At 48.8% G+C, this 24,322-nt stretch overlaps 1 protein-coding gene across 2 annotated transcripts; it reads right to left on the bottom strand.

The window, feature by feature from the left end:
* Positions 1 to 47: 47 nt before the first annotated feature.
* On the bottom strand, positions 48 to 24,066 carry LOC119132558 (LHFPL tetraspan subfamily member 6 protein). Of its 2 annotated transcripts, XR_005099901.1 has the most exons (5): positions 23,724 to 24,066; positions 22,507 to 23,022; positions 1,680 to 1,778; positions 891 to 1,352; positions 48 to 828 (listed from the first exon to the last, which is right to left on the bottom strand). XR_005099901.1 is itself a non-coding variant. In XM_037267933.1 (4 exons), exons 2-4 carry the CDS (start codon positions 22,889 to 22,891, stop codon positions 1,234 to 1,236), a joined length of 603 nt encoding a protein of 200 aa, XP_037123828.1. In that variant the 5' UTR covers positions 22,892 to 23,022; positions 23,724 to 24,066; the 3' UTR covers positions 48 to 1,233. The 2 variants fall into 2 exon arrangements, 1 of the variants encoding a protein (XP_037123828.1); XM_037267933.1 differs by having other exon boundaries at positions 48 to 1,352.
* Positions 24,067 to 24,322: the final 256 nt, after the last annotated feature.

The raw sequence follows: 24,322 nt of genomic DNA, 5'->3' as shown, positions 1-24,322 counted from the left end.
AAAAGCTTTTTAGGAATGCGAGCTGCAATAAACCACGCAAGGCAACGTTTTCCATCAACATTTATTTACAAAAACAGAATCATTTGAGGCGTGAATACAAAACGAAACGTGCCATGATGATAAAAGTACGTGATCATACACAACATAGAAGATATGCGGCCTTCTTTTTTTGGGGGTTATTGCATTTCGGGGCTTTAAGGCAACGATGAGACAGGTGAGGAAGAACACTTCACGTTACATTGAAGTGGGAAATCATATTGCTACGCAAGTCTTCATCACAGGACACAAAAACATCAACAGGTTGAAGAGAAAGACAAGTGGTTCCATAAATCAAGCATCACAAACAGCTGCGTGCGTGCGCGTGTGTGTAGCTAGCACACCAAATGCGTGAAATTTCCCGATGAACCTCAAATGCGCTCTGACCTTTGACCTTCTTGAAATGTTTGAACGCCCAGCTGACAAGGATTGGTACAGGTGTTCCCACGAGTCCTTTGACTCCAGCTGCCTTTTTCCAAAGATGTTCTCCGCATGGATAACATTGATAAGAGTGTGATGGCAATTAGCAAAATCCTTGAAAAAATGCAGCAACACCAGAAAGTGCCTCCGTTTGCAGGTCACAACAGAGACCCAATGGAAGACTCATGGAAAAGTGGACGTCCTTGGACAGTGTTCCATCCTGACCGACCCGGTAGGTAAGAATTGAGCTTTTCACAACCTTGGCGTACTGAAACATTGAACAATGTCCACTCACTCAAACCAGGTGACCCGCAAACGATTACAGTTCACGTTGGGTCCGTCCTGAAATGTAGGTACAGTCAACCACCTTGACTCAAATCATCAACATTTTGCGAGCAAATCAGTGCACACCCAAAAAAGCTCCTCATTCCTACTCGTGCCACAAGAGGGCGCCAAAACACTTTTTACCTATTAGACAAGACAAGAGCCTGACCAAATGAAGTCCTTCCTTTCCTCAGGACCAACACCAAAGTAATATTTTCAAATTTGATATGGCTGTGGTCTGAACAAAAAAAGCAGATAACACAGGATTAAAAAAAAAAAAATCTACAAATAGAGGATTTGCCAATATGCGTTGGTTCACTGTACGCCTTCCTTCTGTTTTTGTTTTTTTGAGCAGTGTTGTTTGTGTGTGTGTGTGTGTGTGTGTGCTGCATTATGAAAGAGTCCCTGCAGTTTTTCCCTCGCCGTACACCGTCGTCAGAGCACCTCCGACCTTCAGTACGGGTACTGCTTCTGCTTCTTGCCGGCAAAACACGACAACCAGGCGCACAGTAGCATGGCGCCCGCCGCCCCGGCCCCCGTGCAGTAATAGGCCCAGCCGATCTGGCAGGAGCCTGCAAAGAAACATAGAAATGAACGTAGGCGCTAACGAGCAGGTGGTGTTAAAAAAAACACCCAATTGTTGAGGTCATTTGCAGCCTTGGAGATGCTCTCAACGCTTTTGGCGCCAAACATGCTTGTGAGAGCGTGCTAACAAGCTTGTCACGTATGAGAAGGCAACCGTACGTGAAAGTTTTTTTTAAATCATGCTCATTTGATAGTGATGGTTGCGTCCGCTTCTTTGGGAAAATCTCTCACTTTCTTTTTTTTGCTGCCATATTGGATTCAATTCAAATACTGAAGTATATATATATTTTTTTTTAGCGATTGCATCATCTCACCGAGCTGAAACTGGTCTGAGCTGTTGCTGCACGTCTGTTGCACTTCCTCGCTGTCCCATCCGAGCGGGTAGAGCGCACAGCCGGATCCGATGAGCAGGCCTGCGAGATGAGAGGAGGCCACAGGTTAGTGATGATGACCGGGAAAGAAAAAGGAAAAAAATACTGTCCCCCGCTATGATCCCATTTTAACAAGTTAATCAGCTCTCAAACTCGTTTTAAAACGTAACCCTTGAAAATAGATGATTAAAACAAAATACACAGGAAGTGCACATGGACTGTGTTCCCCCGCCCGCCTCAAGTCTAAATTCAGAGTTGCTTTGAATGTAGTAGTACATTTTGCCACAGCATGTAGATAAGAAGAAGAAGAAGAGGCAGAGAAGGTCCCCTAATGAGCTCTTGTGTGTGTTTTTAATGACAAACACTGATGCTACTTTTCCAGACATGTGAGCATTAGGCTAGTGGACTTTCCTTTGACCTAATGATGGCTGGCTGTTTTGAATATCCAATGTGTAATCTTCTTTTGTCTTGGAGGTGAAATCATGACTCGCCTAAAACACGTTTGCCGGGGATTATTATAATCACACGTTGAGGTGCGTCGCAAAGTCCTCGCTAGCGGATGTTTCTTCATATATTCATAAGTTTGCCCGTAATGAGCGAGCGAGGTGCGGCGGAGCCTCAGGAGGGCTCCTCCTGGGAGGCGTACCCGAGCCCGCCTTCTTCATGTCTCGCTTTTGTGTTTGACTTCAAATGCTCCACAACGTACACAACCTTGTGAGACAGCGCTCGGATTCACGCTACTTTGGTTAGCATTCTTCTCAACTCTTGTTTACGGCCGTACAGAGGCTGAAAAATGCTCGACCGGCTTCAAATAAATGTTTTGACACTTTTAAAGATGAGACAAATATAACACTTGAAGTGTGTTTTAACAAGTTGCACCAAATATGCCAAATAAGAAAAAAAAATACATGGAGTTTACTGTACAAGCAATTCAAGTGAATCATCCGTAATGAAACATGGATACAAAATACTATCTATATATATATATATATATATATATATATATAAATATAAAAAAAACGCTTATGTAATTCCAGCTCAGGATCAGAGAGGCTCAAAGGATTTTTCCCCCCCATCCGTGACAACTTAACCGCTTCTCCTTCCCAAATTTCAACTTTGAGCCACGCATCATAGAAAAAGTGACACACCGAGGGATTGGATGTAAATCCTTGTGCGAGCAGCCAACACGAGCACGCGCACGCGCTGAGGTGTTGTGGTGTTACATAACATTGTCAAACGTTGTTTTGATTCAAATTTGCCACCGTTAAGAGTGAAAGTAGGCGCATAATGTATTCGCCATTAATATTTAACAATATCCCGGATTCCCTTTCAAGTGCAACACTGAGACACGGCGGCGGCAGCCGCGTGTCATCCAACAGAATCTTCTCCCTTCTCACCACAAGACAGTGGAGCGTCGGTGTATTCTAAGAAGAATCTTTCTTGCTTCCAAAGAGTCCAGATTGGCTTTGATTTGAGCGCGTAAAACAATAGAAAGGGTGCCACCCTTGTGTGCTTTCAACATGAAGAAAATCTAAAAAAAAGGCGGTGAGCTTCGACCGTCACGCACGCGGGCCAAACGTGACGCCCTCCGCTTTCCGAGAAGGTCAAGTGCTGCGGCTTTCTTTGTTTACGGCTTCATTTTCTGTCAAACTTTGCGTCTTCTGCGTCAGAGTCCCGCTCGCCGTCGCCACGGCCCGCATTCGCTCGTGGTCCAAGAAGACCGACGAGTTCCCGTGAGATTGAGTTTGGATTGATCTCCATTATCAGAGCGACTATCTCCGGCCTTAATGGCTTCTCTGAAAGCCCGCCGCGCCGCGCCGCGCCGTGTGCCGAGCCGCGTGCCGTGCCGACTTCCATAAATGGAGTGGATCCCCTCGCGCGCGCTCATCTTTCTTCATTTGCCTGGCATTTCATCAGCATCCACTCACTTTTTAGAGTTCATTGTCTCCTCCAGGCTTCTCATCCTTTTATTTGGTTACCTGATGAAAAAGCCCTTTAACAGCCTGCTGGCTGGCTGGCTTTTTTTTTTTTTTGTGTCGAGGTGCTCAGTCAAGAAGCAGGAGATAATCCCTTTCAAGGTCACCAAGCGAACAAACAGGAAAAAAACCCCGATAGCCACTCAGATGGACCCAAATAACTATTGATCAGTCGTCATAAACCAACTCGCGTAACCGATCAATGAAATCACAAACTAACTAAGCAACTCACCTAAGACCTGACAAATGAATTCATTCATTCGATAAAGCTAACAAAGTAGCTATTGATCTAGCTCAACAAGTCGCATTGGGCAAGCGTCCCTTCCAAAGTCGATCCGGCTCCGGTTGTGTAACCGTCGAGCCCAGACACGTTTTCAAACGGCGCTTTGATTCTTGCGGGCATTTGGCTCACGCTCGGATCAGCCCACGCGTTCGCTGAGGCTCGCGACGCCCTTTTCTTTTCCAGGAGCTAAAGAGGCGTGAGCGTCAGATGGACCATAGGAGGATTTACGAGTACGTTGCGAGGCGTCTTCAGGTCATCATATCATCTCTGACTAAAGTGGAATGCAACAAAAGATGGGGACATTTGAGTGGCTCGGCATCCCAGGCATGTTCGATTGATCCGTTTTCAGTGTCGACAAGCGTTACAAGCGTTCCGTCAAGAGCCGATTGCATCTCATCGGAGCGCTCGTTTGTCCGGGCCTCTAATGAATGCGTATGCCACTTTGTCGAAAAAAGCAAACATTTTCTTCTTCATTAGGCCGCCGTTAAACAGAGAGCCAAGTTTGTTTTGTGCCAGCAGCACTGAAAGTGATGCGTTGAAAGAAAGGTTCTCCGCGGAAACATCATAGCAGTGGCGGAGCTACATGCCGGCCAAGTGATCGGAAATCATCTCTCTATTGAAACAGATGTCGTCACGCTTTGTTTGCGCCGATCGCATGGCCGTTGTACTGCTGCCTCCTTTGGCCACTTGGGGGCAGTATAAGACTTGACGTGCATTGCTGTACTCTGAGCTCATCGCAGCTCCTTACAGAGGATAAAGAATACGTGATGACTGTGTTGCGGTTATGCTTCGATTCAACTATCACTTGCTTAATTGGTTAGAAAAGCTCCTCCTGTCATGTGATAGCATTAGCGTTAAAGGCCGTTTGTTTTGAAGGCCCCGTTGCGCTGGTTTTTCCACTGACCTCGGTCGGTCGTGTCTCCTGAGAGTTCACGGTTGCAAATTGGATGCTGTCCACATTCCGTTCCCAAAGACGTGCAGTTAAGTAAGCAGAACTAGAGAAGTTCCTTTGCGAGCTGTCGACTCGAATGATGCACGCTTACCCTTTGCTCGTCACTCACGTGCGAAGCCGCCGCCGGCGGAATCGGAAACATGAACAAGGAGCAAAAGAGCTGCACGGAGCCATGCTTACCTGCCTTTCATGACATCGACCGTACCCAAAAAGAGTGAAACGATTCACGCAGATGTATTCACTGCCCCATGTTTGTCTGTAAAAGACTTCTTGGCAAGCGCTTCCTCAATCTCCGCTCTACTTTGGAGTCAAAATTGACAACGGCTAAGTAGGCGCAAAGCGAGACTCCCGAGGGAGATAAAAAAGTGAAAGCCACAACCACTAATAGCGCCCCAAATGTGGTGAATATTTCAAAGTCCTGTTTGCAGACATCAAAACGCATTGGTGACAGCGCTGCCCGCAAATTTTCCTTTCAAAAGACAATGCCACGGCGGGCGCTTGGGGGCGGGGGGGATCCTTCTAGCAGCAAGCCAGTGTACAAAGTAGCGTGCGTTTGTTTTGTAGCCGCTTGACTTCCAAGTGGTGCGTTCACTTCACAGGCGCACTAGCTAATATTTTTTTCCCCCTCGGGGTTGTGAGGAGTGCAGGTTTGAAAAGACAACGCAATATTCCCTCAACACCCAAGTGCAACACACACGGCGAGGGAGGAGCGCTCTAAAAAGCCGCTTGCTTGTTTTTACCTATGTTTGAAGCCAGTAAAGGATAAATGACACAACGTTTCAAGCAAGTTGAGTCAAGTTTTTGCTCGGCTTAGGCAAGTCACATCAATTTGTACAAAAGTTTTTCCTCTGTAGCTAGCCTTGCTATGTTTGCTTTCTTTTCATCGCCCTAGTTAGATTTCATTTTTGACCTCTGAGCTAGCCTGCTAAATTAGCCATCGCCTCTTATTCAGTGTGCTAAGGCTATTATGTCTTTTTTCAGATAAGGCTACATGTGGTTTTGGAGTCATGTGGCGCTATTACCACCTTGGAGTGCAGCCCAAAACAAAACAAAAAAAATATACGTAATGTGTAAGGTAATCCAAGAGTAACACAATAGGGGAGCACAAAAGGAGAACCTGGGCATGACCCAACGTGTGCGAGTGTGCTTGACATCTCGCAATGTATCAAGTGGCTGCTCCCTAATCATATCTGCTTGATCCTGTGTAGCCGTGGATGAAAAGCGCTTTTTGCTTGGATACGTCGCAAGATTGAAAGCAAACGCCAGTCAAGAAAGGGCGGCGCATTGAAATTCACACTGCAATTGCGCCTTTTGTCATTGGCGCTGAAAGATAAGAAAAAGGAAAAAAAAGGGCAACAAATGCCATTGTGTCATTTTTCGAGGTGTTAATTGAGTGAGTTGACTTTCGAAGGAGAGGCATTATTTGGAGCTGTCAAGTGCCACAGTTTGAATACAGAAAACAAATGCATGAAATCCTCCCAATCAAAATCTGGCTTCATTCATTTTCACCAATGCTTGTACTCATTAGGATCACACGGGTTTCTTTAAATGAGACAGAAAGGTGACTGGCACACGACAGAACAGCTTTCTCACCAATCATGTCCATCCAACAATTGTTTCTGGGAATCTGTTGCCATTGTCGCAAATGCTCCCTGGTTCGCAATGGATCCAGATGAACACCTGAAAGTGGCCCTCGCTCCCTCGGGCGATATGATCGCGATTACAGGCCGCGTGATACGATAATAAGTTGTTGTGATAGACATGTTGGTGAAAGCGCTACAAGCCTGGAGGCAGAGCAGCAAAAATCCAAAAGCAGCTGGAAGAGAGTGATGAATGTAAAAGTAGTTAAACAGGCAACGCCGGCCCGGATTGTTTGAGATGAATCTCTGCTCGTTCTATTATCCCCCCCGAACCTCGGGGAAAATTCAGTCGAGCAGCTGCCAAAATGAATTTTTCATAAAAGAGCCGTTTTGGGCCAATGATACTTGAGAGAGTACAGATGGAACACGGCCGCCGCCCACATACTACATATGGCTTCCATTAAAGCCATGAATGAATTTGACTTTCAGGAAAAAAGGCATATCGACCATATCAGAGAAGAAATCACCTTTGATCATTTTAGAAAGTGAGCATATCAAATCAACTGCCATCTGTTCGCAGCTAAGCCTCGCCGATTTGGTCTGAGAAGATATCTTCTTGTTGTCAAGGAAGTATCTTAAAGTGAATTGAGACATGCCCAAGTTCATTTAGACTTGTGTTGATTGACAAACAAACTGTGGGCACATCATATCGCAAAGAAGGTTCCTCTTTGACATGCCCCACCAACCACCAGAGGGCAGTGTATTACGAGAAGTTTGGGCAAATAAACTGTTGTTTCACAAAGTTAGCAGTTTGAGTAATGACCAAAAGAATGCGAATAATAAGTTCACTTGAATACGGCTGCATTTTCCTAATCTCTTTTTCTACCGTCGCTGACTCGGACATAAATTCAGCGTGCCGGATGCAATTTTGATGATTCACGAGCCTTCCCCATAAACCTTCCGCTTTATTACGCCGCATCCGAAAAAAGAAGCGGGCAGAACTGTACGTTACAAATAAAGTCAATTTGCGCAGGATTAGTATGTATTACCTGTCCGACTCAACCGGCACGGCGGCGAGTCATTTGCGGCGCACTTCCACTTTTAAATTTGCAGACGGAGCAGACTCGTGTCAGGATTAGAAGAATCAACAATCTAACTCAATTACGCAAAATCCCTCCCTCCCTCCCTCCCGTTTTATGAATCCTGTACAAAAAGTCGCTTCATGACAATTCATCAGTATTCATGAACGTGAAGGCGTCTGCGGCTCCAATTGAGAGATAAAACACGGTTACGCCGCAATGGCAATAAATTAGGAAATGTGTTGCTGTGAAAAATGGCAAAATTAACTTTGAGCTGCTGATGTGCTAGAAAGCACCACTTTGCAAACAAAGGCTGCCTTTTCGACACCGTGGGTCCAAGTGGCCACTTCTCCTTTGTCATCCCATGTTGGTCAATTTCCAAGACGGGACTTTTGCTCATTTGTATTGCAGATTTTTTTCTACGTAATAGATCATTTTTCCAGATGTATGAAGCAATGAGCATGAGAAAAAGTCTCATGTTAATGATGCCAATGCTAATCCTCTGGCTGTGGGCTGCGCGAAGGCCGCCGCCGGCCCGGCATTCCGCTACACTCTGATTGATTGAGCCGTAAAGAACGTGTCCGTGGACCCGACAGGACTCGGAGAAAAAAATCAAGAGCCCGTTGAGCCGAGATGAATGTCACGGCGCACGACCTCGGGCTAGCGGTGCTGAAAGATTTACACGATGTGAGCAGGATAAACGGCACGGACGGCGGAGATAGACGCACTCCCAGGTCCAAAACCTTTGCGAAAGGCGTGACAATTACAGTCATGAAACGGAAACGGATCATTCCTTCATCCGTCCTTGAGATTGACCTGTGAGAGGCAGCCAAACAAAGAAAGAGAAATAGGAGCAGAACAAGAAAAAAGATTTGCCCTCACACATTTTTTTAAAATCAGTTAAGATCTGATTCCTTGACGTGAGGTGACATCTAAATCTAAAAAAAGCATATGCCTGCCTATGTTCTCCATTCCACATTCCTCGTTGGTGTCGTGCCCCCTGCCCGGACTAAAGCTGCCTCATTAGTATTCTGGGAATTTATTAAGGAACAATAGCGGCTGTCTGGGAACACGGGAGCTCTTGATGGAGAGGTTGAGCCTTAGTGGGTCAAGGCCCCGCCTCCCTGGTCCATCAACCTAAAGCTGAAGGTCACCGCATCCTCGGCGGGGGTAGCTCGATTGTAAGACGGACGGACGGACGGCTTTGTGCCAGCCGCCGCCGCCGCCGCTTGACTTTCAGCCACAATTCACTGAGCAAACAGGAGCTTTTCCCTCCTCCTGGTGCGCTATAAAAAGATATAAATGGGATCAGACTTTGCCTGAAGACCCTCCACCGTAAAAATGAGATGAATGAACGGGGGGAGGGGACCGGCTGGAAAAGCGCTAAACGCTCCCTACGCGAGCGAGGGAAGTGAGATTCGGTGCACCGAGCGACCGAGCGGCCGACCGAGCGGCCATGCATCACGCCACTTCAGCCAGATTAATAGAAACAAGAAAAGAAAGTCCAGCCTGAACGATTCCAAGCAGTAAGTCGCAAGGGGAGGGAAAATATTGCATTGCGGCGTGTACAAATCCGACTTGCTTGGAATTCCTGCCGTGGCTGGGGCTTCCTGCTGTGATGAAAACTAACCAAGCCGTGATGATTAAACACTGGACATTTCGCGACAAATGAGACAATTCCATTTGTGGAGAAATTGCAAGTGAGTGCTTGGAAGTTGCAAAAATGGTGACATTTTCAATTGTAATGATGAAGATTTTTAAAAAGGGAAGACAATTTGTCGCAAAATTCGTCTTTGCGGGCGGGGCACATCAAATGATGTGGCGGGCCCTATCTGGCCCCCGGGCCTCAAGTTTGACACCTATGCTTTATCCTCTGTAAAAAGCATGTACCGATTAACTGCAGCTTACTTAGGCCCATTTCTTTGTACTCTACATCCATTTTCCATCTCTTCATATCTTATTTTGGATCCGTTTCTTCGTAACGCCCACTTGTGACCCGAGTGACGTCACGAGCGCATCCTCCATTTTACGCATCCTCTTCACGGCTGAGCAGAGATACAGCCTGCGCCGCTTGTGCAATAAAACTAATTACCAATAAAGAAATATGACAATAAAGGAACGGCGGCGCTCTCACGAGCCGCAGCCCAGACACAAACGTTTCCGAGAAGCCGTCTCCGCTATCACACGCCACCCACCGTACGTGAGATTTACCTTCAAATAAGAATCAATCTTGGCATTTCCATGGCCGTGTTCGATTGACTTTGAGTTGAATTCCTTAAAAGTGGCCATTTCCAATGTCAATGAGCGTACTTCCCAGTTGGCCCACCCAAGGAACTCTTCAGCTGAATCTGCAATTCCCCAACCAACAGCGCGAAAGCGATATCTCGGCGACAATAGGCCGTATTCATGCAGCGGGTCAAAAGGAGGTTGTTCCCCGCCCGGCGATGCGTATCTCTTTCATATCCACGTCGTCACAGCCGCCGTTTCCAGCTCGTATTTGTTGACGCAGGTAGATGTGTCACACGCTGGGGAATGCGTGAGCGAGATAAGGCGGAGAGGTTTACGACAACGGCGCTGCCTGGCTGGCTGGCTGGCTGGCTGGGATTAGGCCTTACCCGCAGGGCTGCAGATGGCACACAAATCCTCAGCGTGCTGCTGGCGGAAAGGTCACAAAATACAGCAGAGACAGACACCTATTCCCCAGCCCATCATTGCTCCCCCCCTTCCCTCGTAGGCTGTCATCAATCCTCCGAGCGCAAGCATTCTTTTCAGCGCCGTGACAGGGAACAGAGTCGAAATGTGGCTAAATGTCAAATGGGAGCTGACTTTTTTGATGTCGCTCAAAGACTTTGTGGCAACTCGACAGGAGCCTGCGAGTAAATACAGTACACTTCTTTCGTGACTTTTATTTCTGCTGCCATTTTGCACTGAGCGGATGGCAAAACGTCACTCTCGGGAAATGAAAGCTTCGTGAGCACACTAAGATGCATGCAGATGTTTTTTTGTCACTCTCACAATAGAGAATACTCAAATGTTCAAGCGTCGATAAAATGAACGTCTGCTAGAATAGAATGCAAAACACCATCGATGGGCTAACGGAGATTAGCGCGCACGCTACGGTGGCAAAGGGAATACAAATAGTTCATTCTGGTTCAAGTGACACAAATAGGTCATTCTTCCCGAGCGCTTCTTCACCCCCCTGAACATTATGTAATGTCGCGGCTGTGTGTGTTGGTGGTGGCTGTCTTGTTTCCCTGCCTTCCTTTCCTGCCACCATACGGCGGGCGGGCGGGCGGGCGGGCGGGTGCTCGCCCTCCTCCCCCCAGCCATCCAGCCCCATATGGCCAGGCCAAGTCGCAAGGGCACACTCAGCACTACCGTGTTCTCCCGCCCAACACGTTAGCCGTCCAAAAGCAACGGTGGAAAGCCTGGAGAGGCTCCGAGGAGGAGGAAGTCAAATATCAACCTCGTTGCGGATTGCTATTGGCTCATTTCAGCACTTTGCTACTGGCAGCTATCGGGCATATTTGCATTTGCCAATGAGAGTCATACATTGGTGTCAAGGAAGTGACGTGACGTCGTCTGGCTTGTTAATGGAGAGTCTTTGGTGCTTTGTGTCCACTTTTTGCTCGGTACAGGAGGGACGAATGAAATGATATTCTATGCTGCCATTTTCTTCGCTATCTTTGGCCCAGTACCAAACGGGGACTGTGGACTGTTGCTTGGGGATCCCTGCGCCGTCGTCTTCTCGCAATCCATTATCAAACGGAATTTCAAATTCTCCCGGAAGTTGCGAAGAAAGAGAAAGACGTCCGCAGGGAACCAGGCCGACAGCTGAAAAAGCAATCTCGGAGCAACCCGGGAGCCATTTCGTTGACGGCAAGACTTGGGAAGAAAACAAACAAAGAAAGGAAGAAAAAAAAAAGCCTGCTGCTCGCCTCATTTCCCGTCAGGTTGGCTGAATAGTTCAGGTGACAGTTAGCCGTGACCACCGTTAACGGGCGTTCACATAAAAGACAACAAGGCGAGACGGCGAGTCAAGTGCGCCCGCCGCCGCCACGCTTTTACGGGCGGGCCTGAGTGATGTTGTTGACCATGCGCAAAAGTCTACCAAAGGTGCTCTTCACCGTGGCAACCAAAACACATTGGCTCCGACAGCCCAGCCTGGGGGCTGACGTGCATTGCAAGTGCTTGCTCAAACACACACACGCACACTGCTCACCTTGGTGAATGTTTTTCCCTTTCCAAAGAGCTTTTTTTCCCCCACAATGAAATCTTGAGGCTAGCAAGTATTGTTAGCGTTTGCTCTTCAGAAATCTGACAGTAACTGACGTGTCCCTCACTTCAAAAAAGAAAAAGTGGGTAATTGCCTATATTCATCATTTAAAGCAGAGATTGGCATCCACAACGACAACTTCAATAACCACCAAAAAAAGCCAGTAAGGCATTTTAGCACCTAAAGTAAGGAAGGATAAGACTGACTCTCATTTCTGCAATGGAAGCCAACATTTTTCCTTCATGTTACAAACATATTTTGAACTTTGGAGGAAAACAGATGCTTGCTTGCTTGCCGTTCAAATGAAATGATGTCTTTGAGTCCTTCATTGATTGAAACGGAAGCCAACTTTAAATTATTCACCAAAAATACCATCTGCTTGTGCCGTCATCATTTTTGCGCATGTCCACAGTGTCAAAATAAGCCGTCTGTTTGCCAATTGGAAATGTCATTTTTGCCGGCTTGCGTGGGCACATTTGGGCTGCGGACGTCTCCTTCACTTTCACACGCCATAATCTGGCCTCTGGGAAATGCAAGCCAGGTTGCTTTGGAATATCCTTCACGGAGCAAGTGAGCATGAAATGTTTGCTTTCCTTCAGAAATGTTTCTTTTCCTGGATCGATCCATTGTTTGCCTAACGGGGAAGTCAAATAGCTGGCTAAATCACGGCGCCAGATTTGAATTGATTCATTTTATTTTCATTCATATCAGTTCATATATTTAACTCAGTTGAATTCGACGACTCCTGAAAAGTTGGCCGTGTTGGGCTTTGTGGTCAAATTTGGGGATTTGACAGCTCCGCTCCAACACGCCACGGGGGCCAGCCGGCAGTGAGTGACAGCTGCCACTCAAGCTCAGCCGATGCGCACCATTCATCCTCCGACTGATTGGGCGGGAAGGAACACGCGTGTACTTGGCGCGGTCGGTACACGCGGTGATTGATAGCGGAGGCCCGGCCCGGGCCGGCCCAGACGCGTGTGACTGATTACAACTTGTAATGTGTCGCTGATAAAACAGCAGACGGTGATGAATTGAAGGAAGGGCCGATTGGCCGGCCGGCGCCCCCCGAGGGAGCCCTGAGACTTCCATTACACATCTGATTAGTGTCTGCCGCTTTGCCACCACTTAATTGATCCTCTGAGGGAAGCCCGTCTTGAAGGCTTCACGCTCAATGTCCGAGTGGGAATGCAAAGAATGGAGACGTGACACTCCCACGTTGACCGCGTGCAGCCGTCCGTCCGCTTGTTTTTGTAGTTCTCGCCAGATCAACCTGATTTAGGAATCTTGGGCTGCATTTATCTGTGTTTGCGCGCGTGTTATCTCCGCCGGGCTCGCTTTTAAGTCGACGGCAAATTCGATAGCCAAGCGTGTCTATCGCCTCAGTTTATGATGCGGCGCTGGAGGCCAGCCTTCCTTCCCACTTTCTTTCCACAGAGAAGGCCCCTCACTTACTCCCCCACCACTACCCCTTTTTCCTGTTGCTACCACCCCCCCCCCCAACCCATCAACACTGGTGGCAGCAGAGTTTCCAAGTCTGGCGGTTGCTTGCTGGTGGTTTTGGGGTGACAAGCTGAAAAAACATCTTTAACTTTCACCAGGCTAGAAAGAATGTCCACACACACACAGACAGACAGACAGACAGACAGACAGACAGACAGACAGACAGTTCTCGTGACAATGTGCAGCCGTGGATGGTGATAATAGTCAAAGGCATTTTTGTGATGATGACTTCATGATCCCGTTTATACACCAAAGCATTGCAAGCGAAACTTTCGGAACATCAGTAACAGCCGCTAATGGCAGGCCAAGTGGTCTTCCGCCTCTCTTGGCCAATACTGATATGAAATCCAATGCTATTAGCCCCATGCTAATAAATGATGATGCAGAGTGAGAGCAGCTAGGTCTTTCTACCTGAAATGAATGTTGCATCTGCTCCTCTTCTTCTTTGCTAAAGCTGTGTTTGACTTCCTTTGTGAGGGAGCAACAAACAAAAGGGCGGCACGGTCGCAGGCGACACGTCCTCCGCTTTGCCACAAGCGTAAGACTTTCCACGTGGACTCGCCAGAACAAACGGCTCCACTTTCTTGTCCGTCCGTCTTAACAACGGGGCCGCAAATGTCCGCTTGGTGGGCTGTGGTACCGTCACTTGCGGTTCAAATGTGTGTTGAGAGTGACTTTGGTGTCATCGAAATAGAGATGATGTCATTTATTTATATCATTTAGTCATGTGAGCTGATTTCGACTATTTCTTGATACATACAAAGATCTCTCAAATGTTGAGGGGGTTGAATTTTAGGGTGCCCCCTCAAAAATGGGCTAGGCATGCCTATGCATGTAGTGTTTTTTTTCTTTGCGTCTCAGGCCCTTCCTTCGATTTTGTCCTTTGCTCTAAAAAAATGGATTCATAGTCCCGATGGGCGGGCAGCAATTAAGGAAAGCTGCGTCAACAAATCATCCATCGTCTTCATCTATGGCATAATTATCTCGCTGTTAGACCTTGAGCTGCGAAGGTAACACCTAGCCAAGGGCGCCCTCGGCGCGGCCCGCTGAGTCTCGCGCCGGCCCGGCTCGGACGGCCGTCTCGGGCCGAGCGGTGGGGGAATCGGGCCGCTGGCACGTTATTACTAATGTAGACTTCAATGGCCATGAATTTTACTGCATTTGAATATTCTGGTTTCCTTATTTAGCTCCAGTATGTTACAGAGTGATTTCTTTTTTTTAAATGCTAAAATTGAATACAAACAAAACATAACCATCATGTAGAAACTTTAAATATAGAGTGAGAGTTTTATTAAAATATGTACTGAACATGGCTACAGCTAATTTATAAAACATAATTCTGCACAAATTCTGAATACATACTTCATGATCTCATCAATGAATAACTTCCAAATTGAGCATCATCTTGAACTTGAGCGCTAGTACTGGATTGCCTTCCATGGCCTTACGGTGAGCAGTAGAAATAAACCACATCTTGAAAATCCTGTTATAGGATCACATGATTGCCCCTCACTGTTGAAGTAATGAACAAAAAACAAAAAAACTGAATCCAGCAGCAGCAGCAGCAGCAGCAGCAGCACCACCTCCTCCTCAATGGACCTCCATTGTGCTATAGCATGTCAACTGTGATCCACATCTAATCCACCAAGCCAATAGTGAGGTCCCCGCAGGGAGCCGGGGGCCCCCAGACCCGACACCGCCGCCTCGTCCGTCTTCAAGACAGGTCCGCGGGTGGGCGGGCGGTTAAGCGGGTGGGCGGGTGGGGTCTTTGCTAGGCAGCACAGCGGGCCATATGGTCACCAGGTGGGCCCCGGGTGGGCTGCTGAGTGACCATAACTTCAACATGTTGTGAGTACCTTGATTTACGACTCTTCAAGTAACAAGCCACCATTTTGTGGACTTTGTTTTGCATGTGAATACTGACATGGTTGAAATCGAAATAGTTCATTTCAGAATACGACCAAAGAATTTTCAAGCGGATTTCAGAATAAGAATTCAACCAAATTTCAAAATTCCAGCATCCAATCCAAACTTGCAGTATACTACCAGTGAATCGGATATTTGTAAATCTATTCAAAAAATGTGTCCACGTGCTTGTCAGCTGTTGCTTGGAACCCCTCAGGAAGCGAAGGCTCACTGAACTCCAGACACAGCAGAGGATGTTTACTGGGGGGGGGTTAGCAAACCTTCCTTCCCCAGGCGGGTGGGCGACAGCTGTCAGCGCTTGTACCCGCACTATCCTGCGGCTACGCTCAGCTGACGGCAACTTTGGGGCGCCTGCTGGGATTTCTGACGGGAGTATTTGGGGTGGCAATAACAGTCGGTCACTTGCAAAAGAGTCACAGGACCTCCCCTCGGGGCATTTTGACGACAGACGCGTTTTGAAAAGTGGCCACTCAATCCGACGAGCTGGTTAGCCAACACCTCCAAAAGGCCGCTCGCTATCTTCAGAACGTTCTTCCAAGGCCAAGTTAGAATCCGACAATGCCCGTTGAAACATTCACAAAGTTGTTTCGACGAAATAAAGAAATAAAACGAGTCTCTCGGAAAGGCGGCGTAGCCCGTGGCTCCGAGCTGAGCCTTTTCACTTTTAATTGCGGCGGCGGCGGCCAACTGCAGGCAGCTGGAGACCAGTCCGGCCTACTGATTATGTTTGTGATATACCAACACGGCGGTATGGCAGATGGCAAAAGCAACGCTCCCCAGGTAGCAAAGTGGATTGGACATTTTTCTTTGCCGGCCGGTTTAACGGCGGCCAGGTGAAGCAGCGCGCTTGGAACGGAATGTGGTTGCATGAGAGCGTGATTGTGGCCTACAGCAGCTCCTTCCAAATGGCCGTCCAGCGACCAAACGGCGTTAGTCGCTTGCATCGGTGTGACACGCGTACCCCAGCGAGTGATTGTTTCGCTTTCACCAGTGCGTGATTGTTATGCCGCACGCAGCCTTGACATGCCATCCATAGCTGACAAGTGGAGCCGAATTCTTGTCACTGTGCAAATTGTTGCCTGTGAAACAAAGCCGGCTCTCGTTAGCCGCAGAGTCTCGCGGGATTCAGCTCGAGCCGCCTCCTTCATTTATTTCTTTTTGCAGAATTTTGCAAAGTAATAGCGTCAAATAAAAATAGTCTGAAAGGGTTGCCGATTTCAAAAGCCCCAACCAGCATGGATTCATCTGCCCATCTTTTTTGGTTTTTAGTCGTCCTCACACTAACAACATACTTAAGCAAACAGATCTTCCGGTTCTATATTGCAATAAATGATTTTGGGCTCACGGCTTTGATTTGTTTTTAGAATTGCTTCCTTCGCGGGGCTCGAGGCAATCGATAGGTTGCGGGTGCGATTAAAACGCTGGCTGCGGTAGTAAAAGGAAAAAACAAAAAGCTTTTCTTCCTTCCAATGAATGGATTTCGTTTCGGGTGAAAAACACAAAGCAGACAGATGGACGCTGCAGAAGCTTTGCAATTCCACCTCTTCAGATCGGTGCGTGTTAGTTGCCATTAGCCCGTCTCGTCGGCAAAAGATAAAGAACTCCCATTTCATCCGTTTGCACAAACAGGCCCGGATCTCCCGCCAGAACATGTCATCTGATCTCAACGTGACAAAATCCAGCACCGCTTTGGCTTCGCCAACTCCGATTGCCATGTGATGAAAAATGGCGCCGCAAATGTCACGGTGTCTTGCAATAATCTTACTGCGTGCGTGCAGCTAGTTGTTCATGTCACGTGCTCGTTGGCGAGCTCCAGATGTTTGGGAAACATTTTCAAGGGGGCCATCCATCACTTACGCATACCTTGATGCTGGGGGAAAAAAAGAAAAGGCTTGACTAAACAAGATGAGGGCTATTTCCCGTGCTTTCTGCTTCTTGCATCAACATCTGTGGCTTCCAAACATCTGAAGCACAACAAGTCCATATTTGGGCTTGCTGAGCGCCGGCATGGTGTCGAAGGTCTCGTGTGCTGTTTATAGTCACGCTTGGTGCTTTCCAACCACAGCCTCCTTTGGATTTCCGGAGACGCCTATCAGCACAGCCTATTGTTGCCGTGCAGCAGACGTGCAGCTCTCGCTGGCTCATCTCGGACTTTTTTTTCTAGGAGGCGGCGTGTCGCTAGGAAGCCAAAGCACAAGGCGGCGATTGTTTGGAGAATCACGCGTGACAACATGACTCGCGTCTCGACTCGGACTCTGGATTGAAAGAATCCGTCCATCCGTTGAGTCGGCCACCCCGTTTGTAAACGCTCCACTCGAGTAGGGACGTTTCAGCACAGCGCTGACCACTGCAGGACCCCGGCCGGCCGGGGAAGGGCTTTTTTTTGTTGAGCCGCCCTCCTTCTGGGTCGTGTGACTGACGCAGAACAACACACACATCCTATGATGGGAATGAAGGGCCCACCCAGCTGCGAGGGAAAAGCAAAGCCCGCATAAATAAGCTCAAGTGGCTCAGCTTGAGAAATATTGCCGTGCGGCACAATGACAAGGATTGTCGCTAATGACATGATCCACGTCGGCGCCGACGTGTCTTTGATGCGGCTTCAAAGAAAAAGAATTGTCAGAGATGCTCGCTCGCTCGCTCGTGTCACTCCTCGGCATGAAGCTTCTGAGCTAAATATAGACTTCAGGATGTTGTTCAAGACAACAAAAAGCAGACGAGCATGTTGGTCCATGAAATATAAATCCGTGCTGGAGAAAAGGAAGTGCGGGGGCAGGGCCCCTGTCAAATAGCTCTACTCCAAATTCCTGGCATTCCTCAGGGCACACTGCGAGGCAGCGGCCTCTCAGCAGCAGCAGCAGCAGCAGCAGCAGCAGCAGCAATGCCGGCCAGCCGGCAGACTCCAAATTCCTCTTGGGCGCGCCACCGACAGGAACATGAGAAAATCCAATGGTAGCCAGCCAGCCCGGAGAGTGAACCTCGGTCGGGGTCGATAGTTTAGACTTTGCAAAATTTGTCACGCCAAGAAAGAAATGAAAGCATCCTCCTTCGTGTGTGTCAACGGAGTGACGCACAGGAGCACAACCTCAGCTAGCGTTATTTTCCCACTTAGCGCATCGAATGGAAGCTCGGCCATTCCGTTTAACCGTAATTGACCGTGGGAAAAGCGGTCCGACGTCAATTAATCCCAGCGTGTTTGAGGTCACCGTATTTGCAAAAGCCGCTCAGCCCGCTCAGCCCGTCTTCCATTTTGCCAGCCTGCTATTTGACCCGAGCAAAAAAACAGCAGCGACCCTCGCATTCCACCCCTGGCCGGGGTCTAATTAACTGTAGCGGCGGCGGCGGCGGCGCCCCCGAGACTGTAACACGACGAATGAATACTGAGTATGTGGACCTAATGTGGGCCATCCATACTTCCTGGTGTATTGAGGCTTTCCTGATTGAAGCGTTTCATCTCCTTTGCTTGGAATGAGACACGACACATGGCCCAAGAGCCATTCTTTTACCTGCCTCATTGTGGAACCTACTGCAACGGGAAACTTCCCTTACGCTAACGGTGGGGCCTAATATTTGCACTTTAAAGGCCTCATCCTTAGGAGAGGAAACAAGTGGAGAGAGGAAATGTTCCAAAAAGGCTCCAGTTTGAAGTCCACTGGACTAGCTCGCTGGCTCTTTCCCTCTCCACTCATGGCTTTTTTTGTTCTTCCATCTCACGCCTGCACGGCCGATGAGGCCGAGCGCCCCGTCGTCATCATGGCGTGGCGTGGCATGGCATGGCATCAGCCGTGCGGGGGAATACAAATGATACAAGTGTTTGTCGACATAAGAGCAGCACCTAGCTCACTCACCGAGTATTTGGCGCTCTCTCGCATCTGGCCCATCACCCAACTCTTGAATTGATTATATTTGACAATATTTTCACGTGCTGTTCTGTTCAGCTGCGGCTATTCAACACTTGCCTTGTGGACTTTAGAAGATACCATCCGGTTCGTCTGAGTGCATCTTAGGTAGGGTTGTGCTAAAACAATTCTCAATACCTAAATAAGTACCAAAAATGAATCAAATGGATTCCGAATCGATCTTCTAAATTTGATCCTCCCTGACGCAAGGGGGCGCTGATGCTTTTTTTCCTTGGAGTATATGGTTGCGTTCAACCGAAACTAAGGAGCCTTAAGGCCGTACTGTGGATGATTGTGCCATCAGGCATCATGTGACATTTTATCCTTTCGTATCCTGAGCTGTGTACGGATTGTATGGCCGGGTTCACAAAGATACCCAGCCCTGATCTGAGCTACATCCTGAAACTTTTCACAAGTCGTGTCAGATGCGAGCTTCAAAGGCATACCAAAGGCGTAACCTTCTTCCTAAAATGCCCCTTTTTTTTTTTTTAAACCACAGTCAAGCTTGTCTGGCTTAGCAACAGTAACTAAGAGGAGCGTGGGAGGGTCTTCGCAAAAGGTCAGCAGAGTGACAACAATGAGCTCTTTATCGGAAAGGACTCGACGTACGTATGCGAGCTCGGGGGCGTCGAGTGCGAGCCAACTGGCGGCGCTCGCACGGAAACAAAAGATGATGCCGGCTGTGCGGCTGTGCTGCTATGCCTTGAAAAACGGGACAACACGCCAGCCGGTCGGCCGGTCGGTCGGTCGGTCGGTGTGCCAAAGAGCCCTTGGCAACGCCAGTATGGAAGGCACAATCCGTAGCGTGCTGACATGTCTTTTAAGTGGATCAACACGTGAGTGACCCTGGGCGGACGCACGCTTTTGGCCCACGGCGCCGGCCGGCCGGCCGGCCGGGAATGTTTCTGCCGAGGCAGATGAAGTGAAAAGCTTGTGAGCCAGCCAGCCAGCCAGCGTCTTGCCGCCTAACACGGCTGTCAGCATGTTGTTGATGTGGAAAATGCGCAATGTTGAGCTCAATGTCATGGCAGTGAGGACCAATAAGATTCCCCTCCACCCTCTTGAAATATAAAATTGTCACCAAATGTGGCGCTCGTATTTCATTGGCAAGGCGTCACAACCCAGAGGTCACGTGTAATTTAGTACACATTCAATGTCTGGAATCTATAATAAATCCTCTCGGCCCGTCCGGCGGGGCCTCTCAATTTCCCCCTGAGAGTCCAAATTAGAGTTCTAACCCGGAATTTACGACGACGCACACCTAAATATGCGGCTCCAAACTCCTTTGCTTTTGTTTGTTTTTTGAAACAAGGCTGTGGGAAGCGAATGTCACACAACTTCCTGTCTGCATCCTATCCTAGCCTGTCATTAGGTCTTCAAGGACGATGCGGCTGCGCCTGTTGCACGCCGCCTTGACACAACACAACACTTTTTTTAGTCCTAAAATTCATCGGTGAGAGCTAAAAAGACTTTGTGACGGCACTCGTGCAGATTTTCAGCTCACTGTACTTGAGTATACGCCTCCCCAACCAAAAATGGGTGGATGTTTTCAAGGAAACTGGCGAAGCGCCGTCTGTTGCCTAAAGCCTTAATTCAAGCAATCCCCTGAGATGTAAGGCTTAGCTTATTTCGTATTTGTCTGACGAGGCCATAGTGTCAATCATTAGATGCAGTCCACTGATGACGGGAATTCCTTTTCATGAATCGACGGGCACGTTCATCATTATGATATCATTTATTGATTGGGTCGCGCGTGGCTCGAGTTTGACCCTTCGCAATCTTTGTCATTATACTTTGCGGCAGACTCAGCAGCGCCTCCGCTGGTCGCGTTTAGCTACTGCGACACGTTTGCCAACCGTAGCTCTCTAATACTTCCTGACAGTCCACTCAAGTTCAGTCATTAGAAGCAAAGGGAGAGTAGAAAGCCCAAAATGACACCATTAAAGAAGCCATAGGGAGTGTCGACCAAACCCAATAAAAAGATGAGAGCAGGCTCTGCAGGGAGAACTGCCAGCGGGTCCAAATCCCTAACAACCTAATCCAAGTCAGGAATCTTTTTTTAATTCCGTTATTGGAGTTTTGATGGTTGAGGCGGACGACTCTCCGGAGGACATTTTGGCGTCAACATTGGCGACAGTGGCTGCCATTGTATTCATGAGAGTGGATGCAAAAATCCCAAATGATTGTTTCTTTGACGCCACCCACGCAAACTGTCCCAGCGCCGTTCTCATGGCACGGAGCGTTCCACTGGCCGCTTTCCCGCGCCCGCTCGCCCCCGTCTGCAATGCCGGCCGGCACAATGCCGGCCTTCCCGATTGTGTCGCTTCCAATTAGCCCTTGTGAGACTTTTCGAAGATCTGAGCGACGCTTCAAACACACCACAACAACCACTTGGCCGCCGAGCATGAGGCGTTGAGGAAAAAAAAAATGGAGCAGTGTCCTGCTTTTTTTTTTTTTAATCTGCTAACTAAAAATAGCAAATTGTGAGCTTGAAATGAGATTCTCTCACATGAAAGGCAGATTTCATTTTGTCTCCTCATCCCCCGCAAAGCCATTCTAATGAGCAAACACAACTACTCAAATTGAAAAAGAAAATGCTTGAAAAAGGTATGCTATAGAAAGCAAAGTCCAGTTCTCGCGTAAATGTCCTTTGTTTTCATCTTTGTCCATTTCAAATACATTGATTTTGACAATTGTATTTTTTTCACTGGCAAGCGCGTCTCTTCTAAAATGGGGCCACGGTGGTCCTTATCCACCTCCCCATCCGCACGCTCCGTCAAATCCGTCGGCAACCTGCCCGGCGGCTGTCACTTTTCCAAGCCGAGCGGCGTGACGGCCATTGCAAATAGCAGCGCGGCCGGCCGCGGAATGCGAGCGGGCGACGCTGGCCCGCTTAATGAGAGGGCTGCCACGTCCCAAAGGAGGCCGCAAAGCCTGGGCCCGAGACCGGCCCTCACGAGCCACCGACAGACGTCAACAAAAGCGCACGCACGCACGCACCAGCGATGGGAGGGAGGGCGTTGATCAAATTGAAACCAAACCAAAGGAAAAGAAGAAAAGGCTTTCATGGCTGGCCTGCAAAGACACAGCGTGGGCTTCCTTCCTTCCTTTCTCCAGACGCCAGTCATGTGACGCTTCTGGACACCACTTGAAGTCAAAACAACATTGTCGAACATTGGCCAGCATGTCTGCAGCACGCGTACGCCAGCGACAAACACAGCATTCGCACAATGTAAAGCGTCACACCGATCAGTCGACATCGGGATCCGCTGGGACGGGTCGGCAACTTTGGCGCTTACCTCCCACAAACTGAATGCCCCCGGCCACGCGACCGATGGTACGCGAGATGAGCTCGGAGATGCAGCAGCCCATGAGCGCCGTCAGCGCCACCAACAGGAGGAGGCCGCAGCCGACGCCCGTCACCACCGTGCAGATGCGCCACTCCAGGCTGGGGATGCCGTGGAAGGAGGCGTAGCGGCCGCACTGCTCCAGCATGACGGTGGCCTGACGCTCCTCGTCGCGCACCGGGTACGAGCAGCGCCGGAAGGTCCCGAAAGACACGGCTTTGTCCATCTGCGTGCCCAGAAGCCAGTAGGGCATGAAGAAGCCCACGCAGGAGGCGGCGGCGCACAGCAGGGACAGCAACGCCCACACCACGCCGGCGCACGTCAGACTGGACGCCATGACGCCGGGCGACTGGCGGTGGGAAGCGACTTGTGCGATGGAGCCGTTGAGAGAAGGAAGCGCGAGGCGAGGCGTGGCGAGGCGAGGAAGGCGAGGCGAGGCGTCTTCACCTCCTCATCGGCTGCCGGACCCTGTCGGCGACGAGGGAAAAGAAGTTTTATATGCAGCTACCGGGTCCTTCAGTTCGCAGACGGATTCTATAATTCATAGAGAACGCAACCACAATCACTGGACAGTCTACTTCCTTGAAACTGCTGGCTCAAAAAATGATTCACCATGATTGAAGTGGGCTGTGACCACTCCCACAGCGGCGCAGCCCTCTGTCTCTCAGATACCATCTGAACAACGTCATTTCTACCTTACCTCGGCGTAGTGACATCATTCACGAAACTAGAGGCCGACGTGTTAATCATTACATAGAATTGTAAACTTTTTTCCCCCATTATTCTCCTCGGATAATGAGTTGTAACGCTCCAATTATTGCGTGTGCGCAAGAAAGCTCGGAAAGCTTGAATCGTATGGCGTCAAAACACGACTGGAACTATTGTCGCCAATGTGATCTTTTTTACACGGCCAAACAATCAAATGTGTTGTTTGCTGACTTGTAAGTGGCATAAAAATACCACTCGCTCGCTCGCTCGCATAGCTCCAATGTATGAAGCGGGCGGATGTTTGCTTGGCGCTGCCGCCGTACACATGCATCCCCTGCAGGGAAGTGCGCTGACTTATCGCAGTGCTCACACCGTCGGAATGTTAATAATAAAGAATATGAAATGCCTACCGGGAGAGAAGAAAAGAGAAGAGAAGGGAAGAGGAGAGGAGAAGGGCTTACATGTTGCGAGAGCTCCGGAATAAAGTGCGCCTCTCGCCAGCGGCTTCTTCTCCAACTGCGGTCCTTGGAAACTTTTCCACAATCGGTGAAAAAAGAAAAGAAAAGAAAAGAAGAAATTCCTTCAGATGGACGCGAGGAATTTCACAGGCCACCTCGTCCTCATTGATACGTTTCCCGATGAGCGAGCGGGTGATCGATTTACGCACGGCTGCGTGTTCGCGTGGAGAAAGACACCGGCCCGAGTGACAAATGCGCGGAGCGAGAGAGCTGGCGAGCGAGCGGGCGAGCGAGCGAGCGTGCGATCGTACGCGCCTCTCCCGAGGTGACTATCAATCACGCCAATCCCCACCCACGGGCTGGACCCGCCGCTTCTAGCGGTCCCTGAACGCGCCGCGATGTGTTCAATGTTGCCTTGTAAAATCCAGATTCATGACCACAGTGAAGTGAGATTTGATTCGAAAAGAAAGCTGATAATTCTTACTTTACTTTGGCGTTTTTATCATCATCATTATTATTATATTATTAACATTGGCACTCATTTCTCCAAATAACACCAAAAGAATTGAATAAATATTGTTGCAACAAGAATGCAGTGCAGC

The sequence above is a fragment of the Syngnathus acus genome, chromosome 13, assembly GCF_901709675.1.
Source record: "Syngnathus acus chromosome 13, fSynAcu1.2, whole genome shotgun sequence".
NCBI classification, from domain to species: Eukaryota; Metazoa; Chordata; class Actinopteri; order Syngnathiformes; family Syngnathidae; genus Syngnathus; species Syngnathus acus.
Note: the sequence above shows the minus strand (reverse complement) of the source record. Positions and strands in the feature narration are given on the sequence as shown.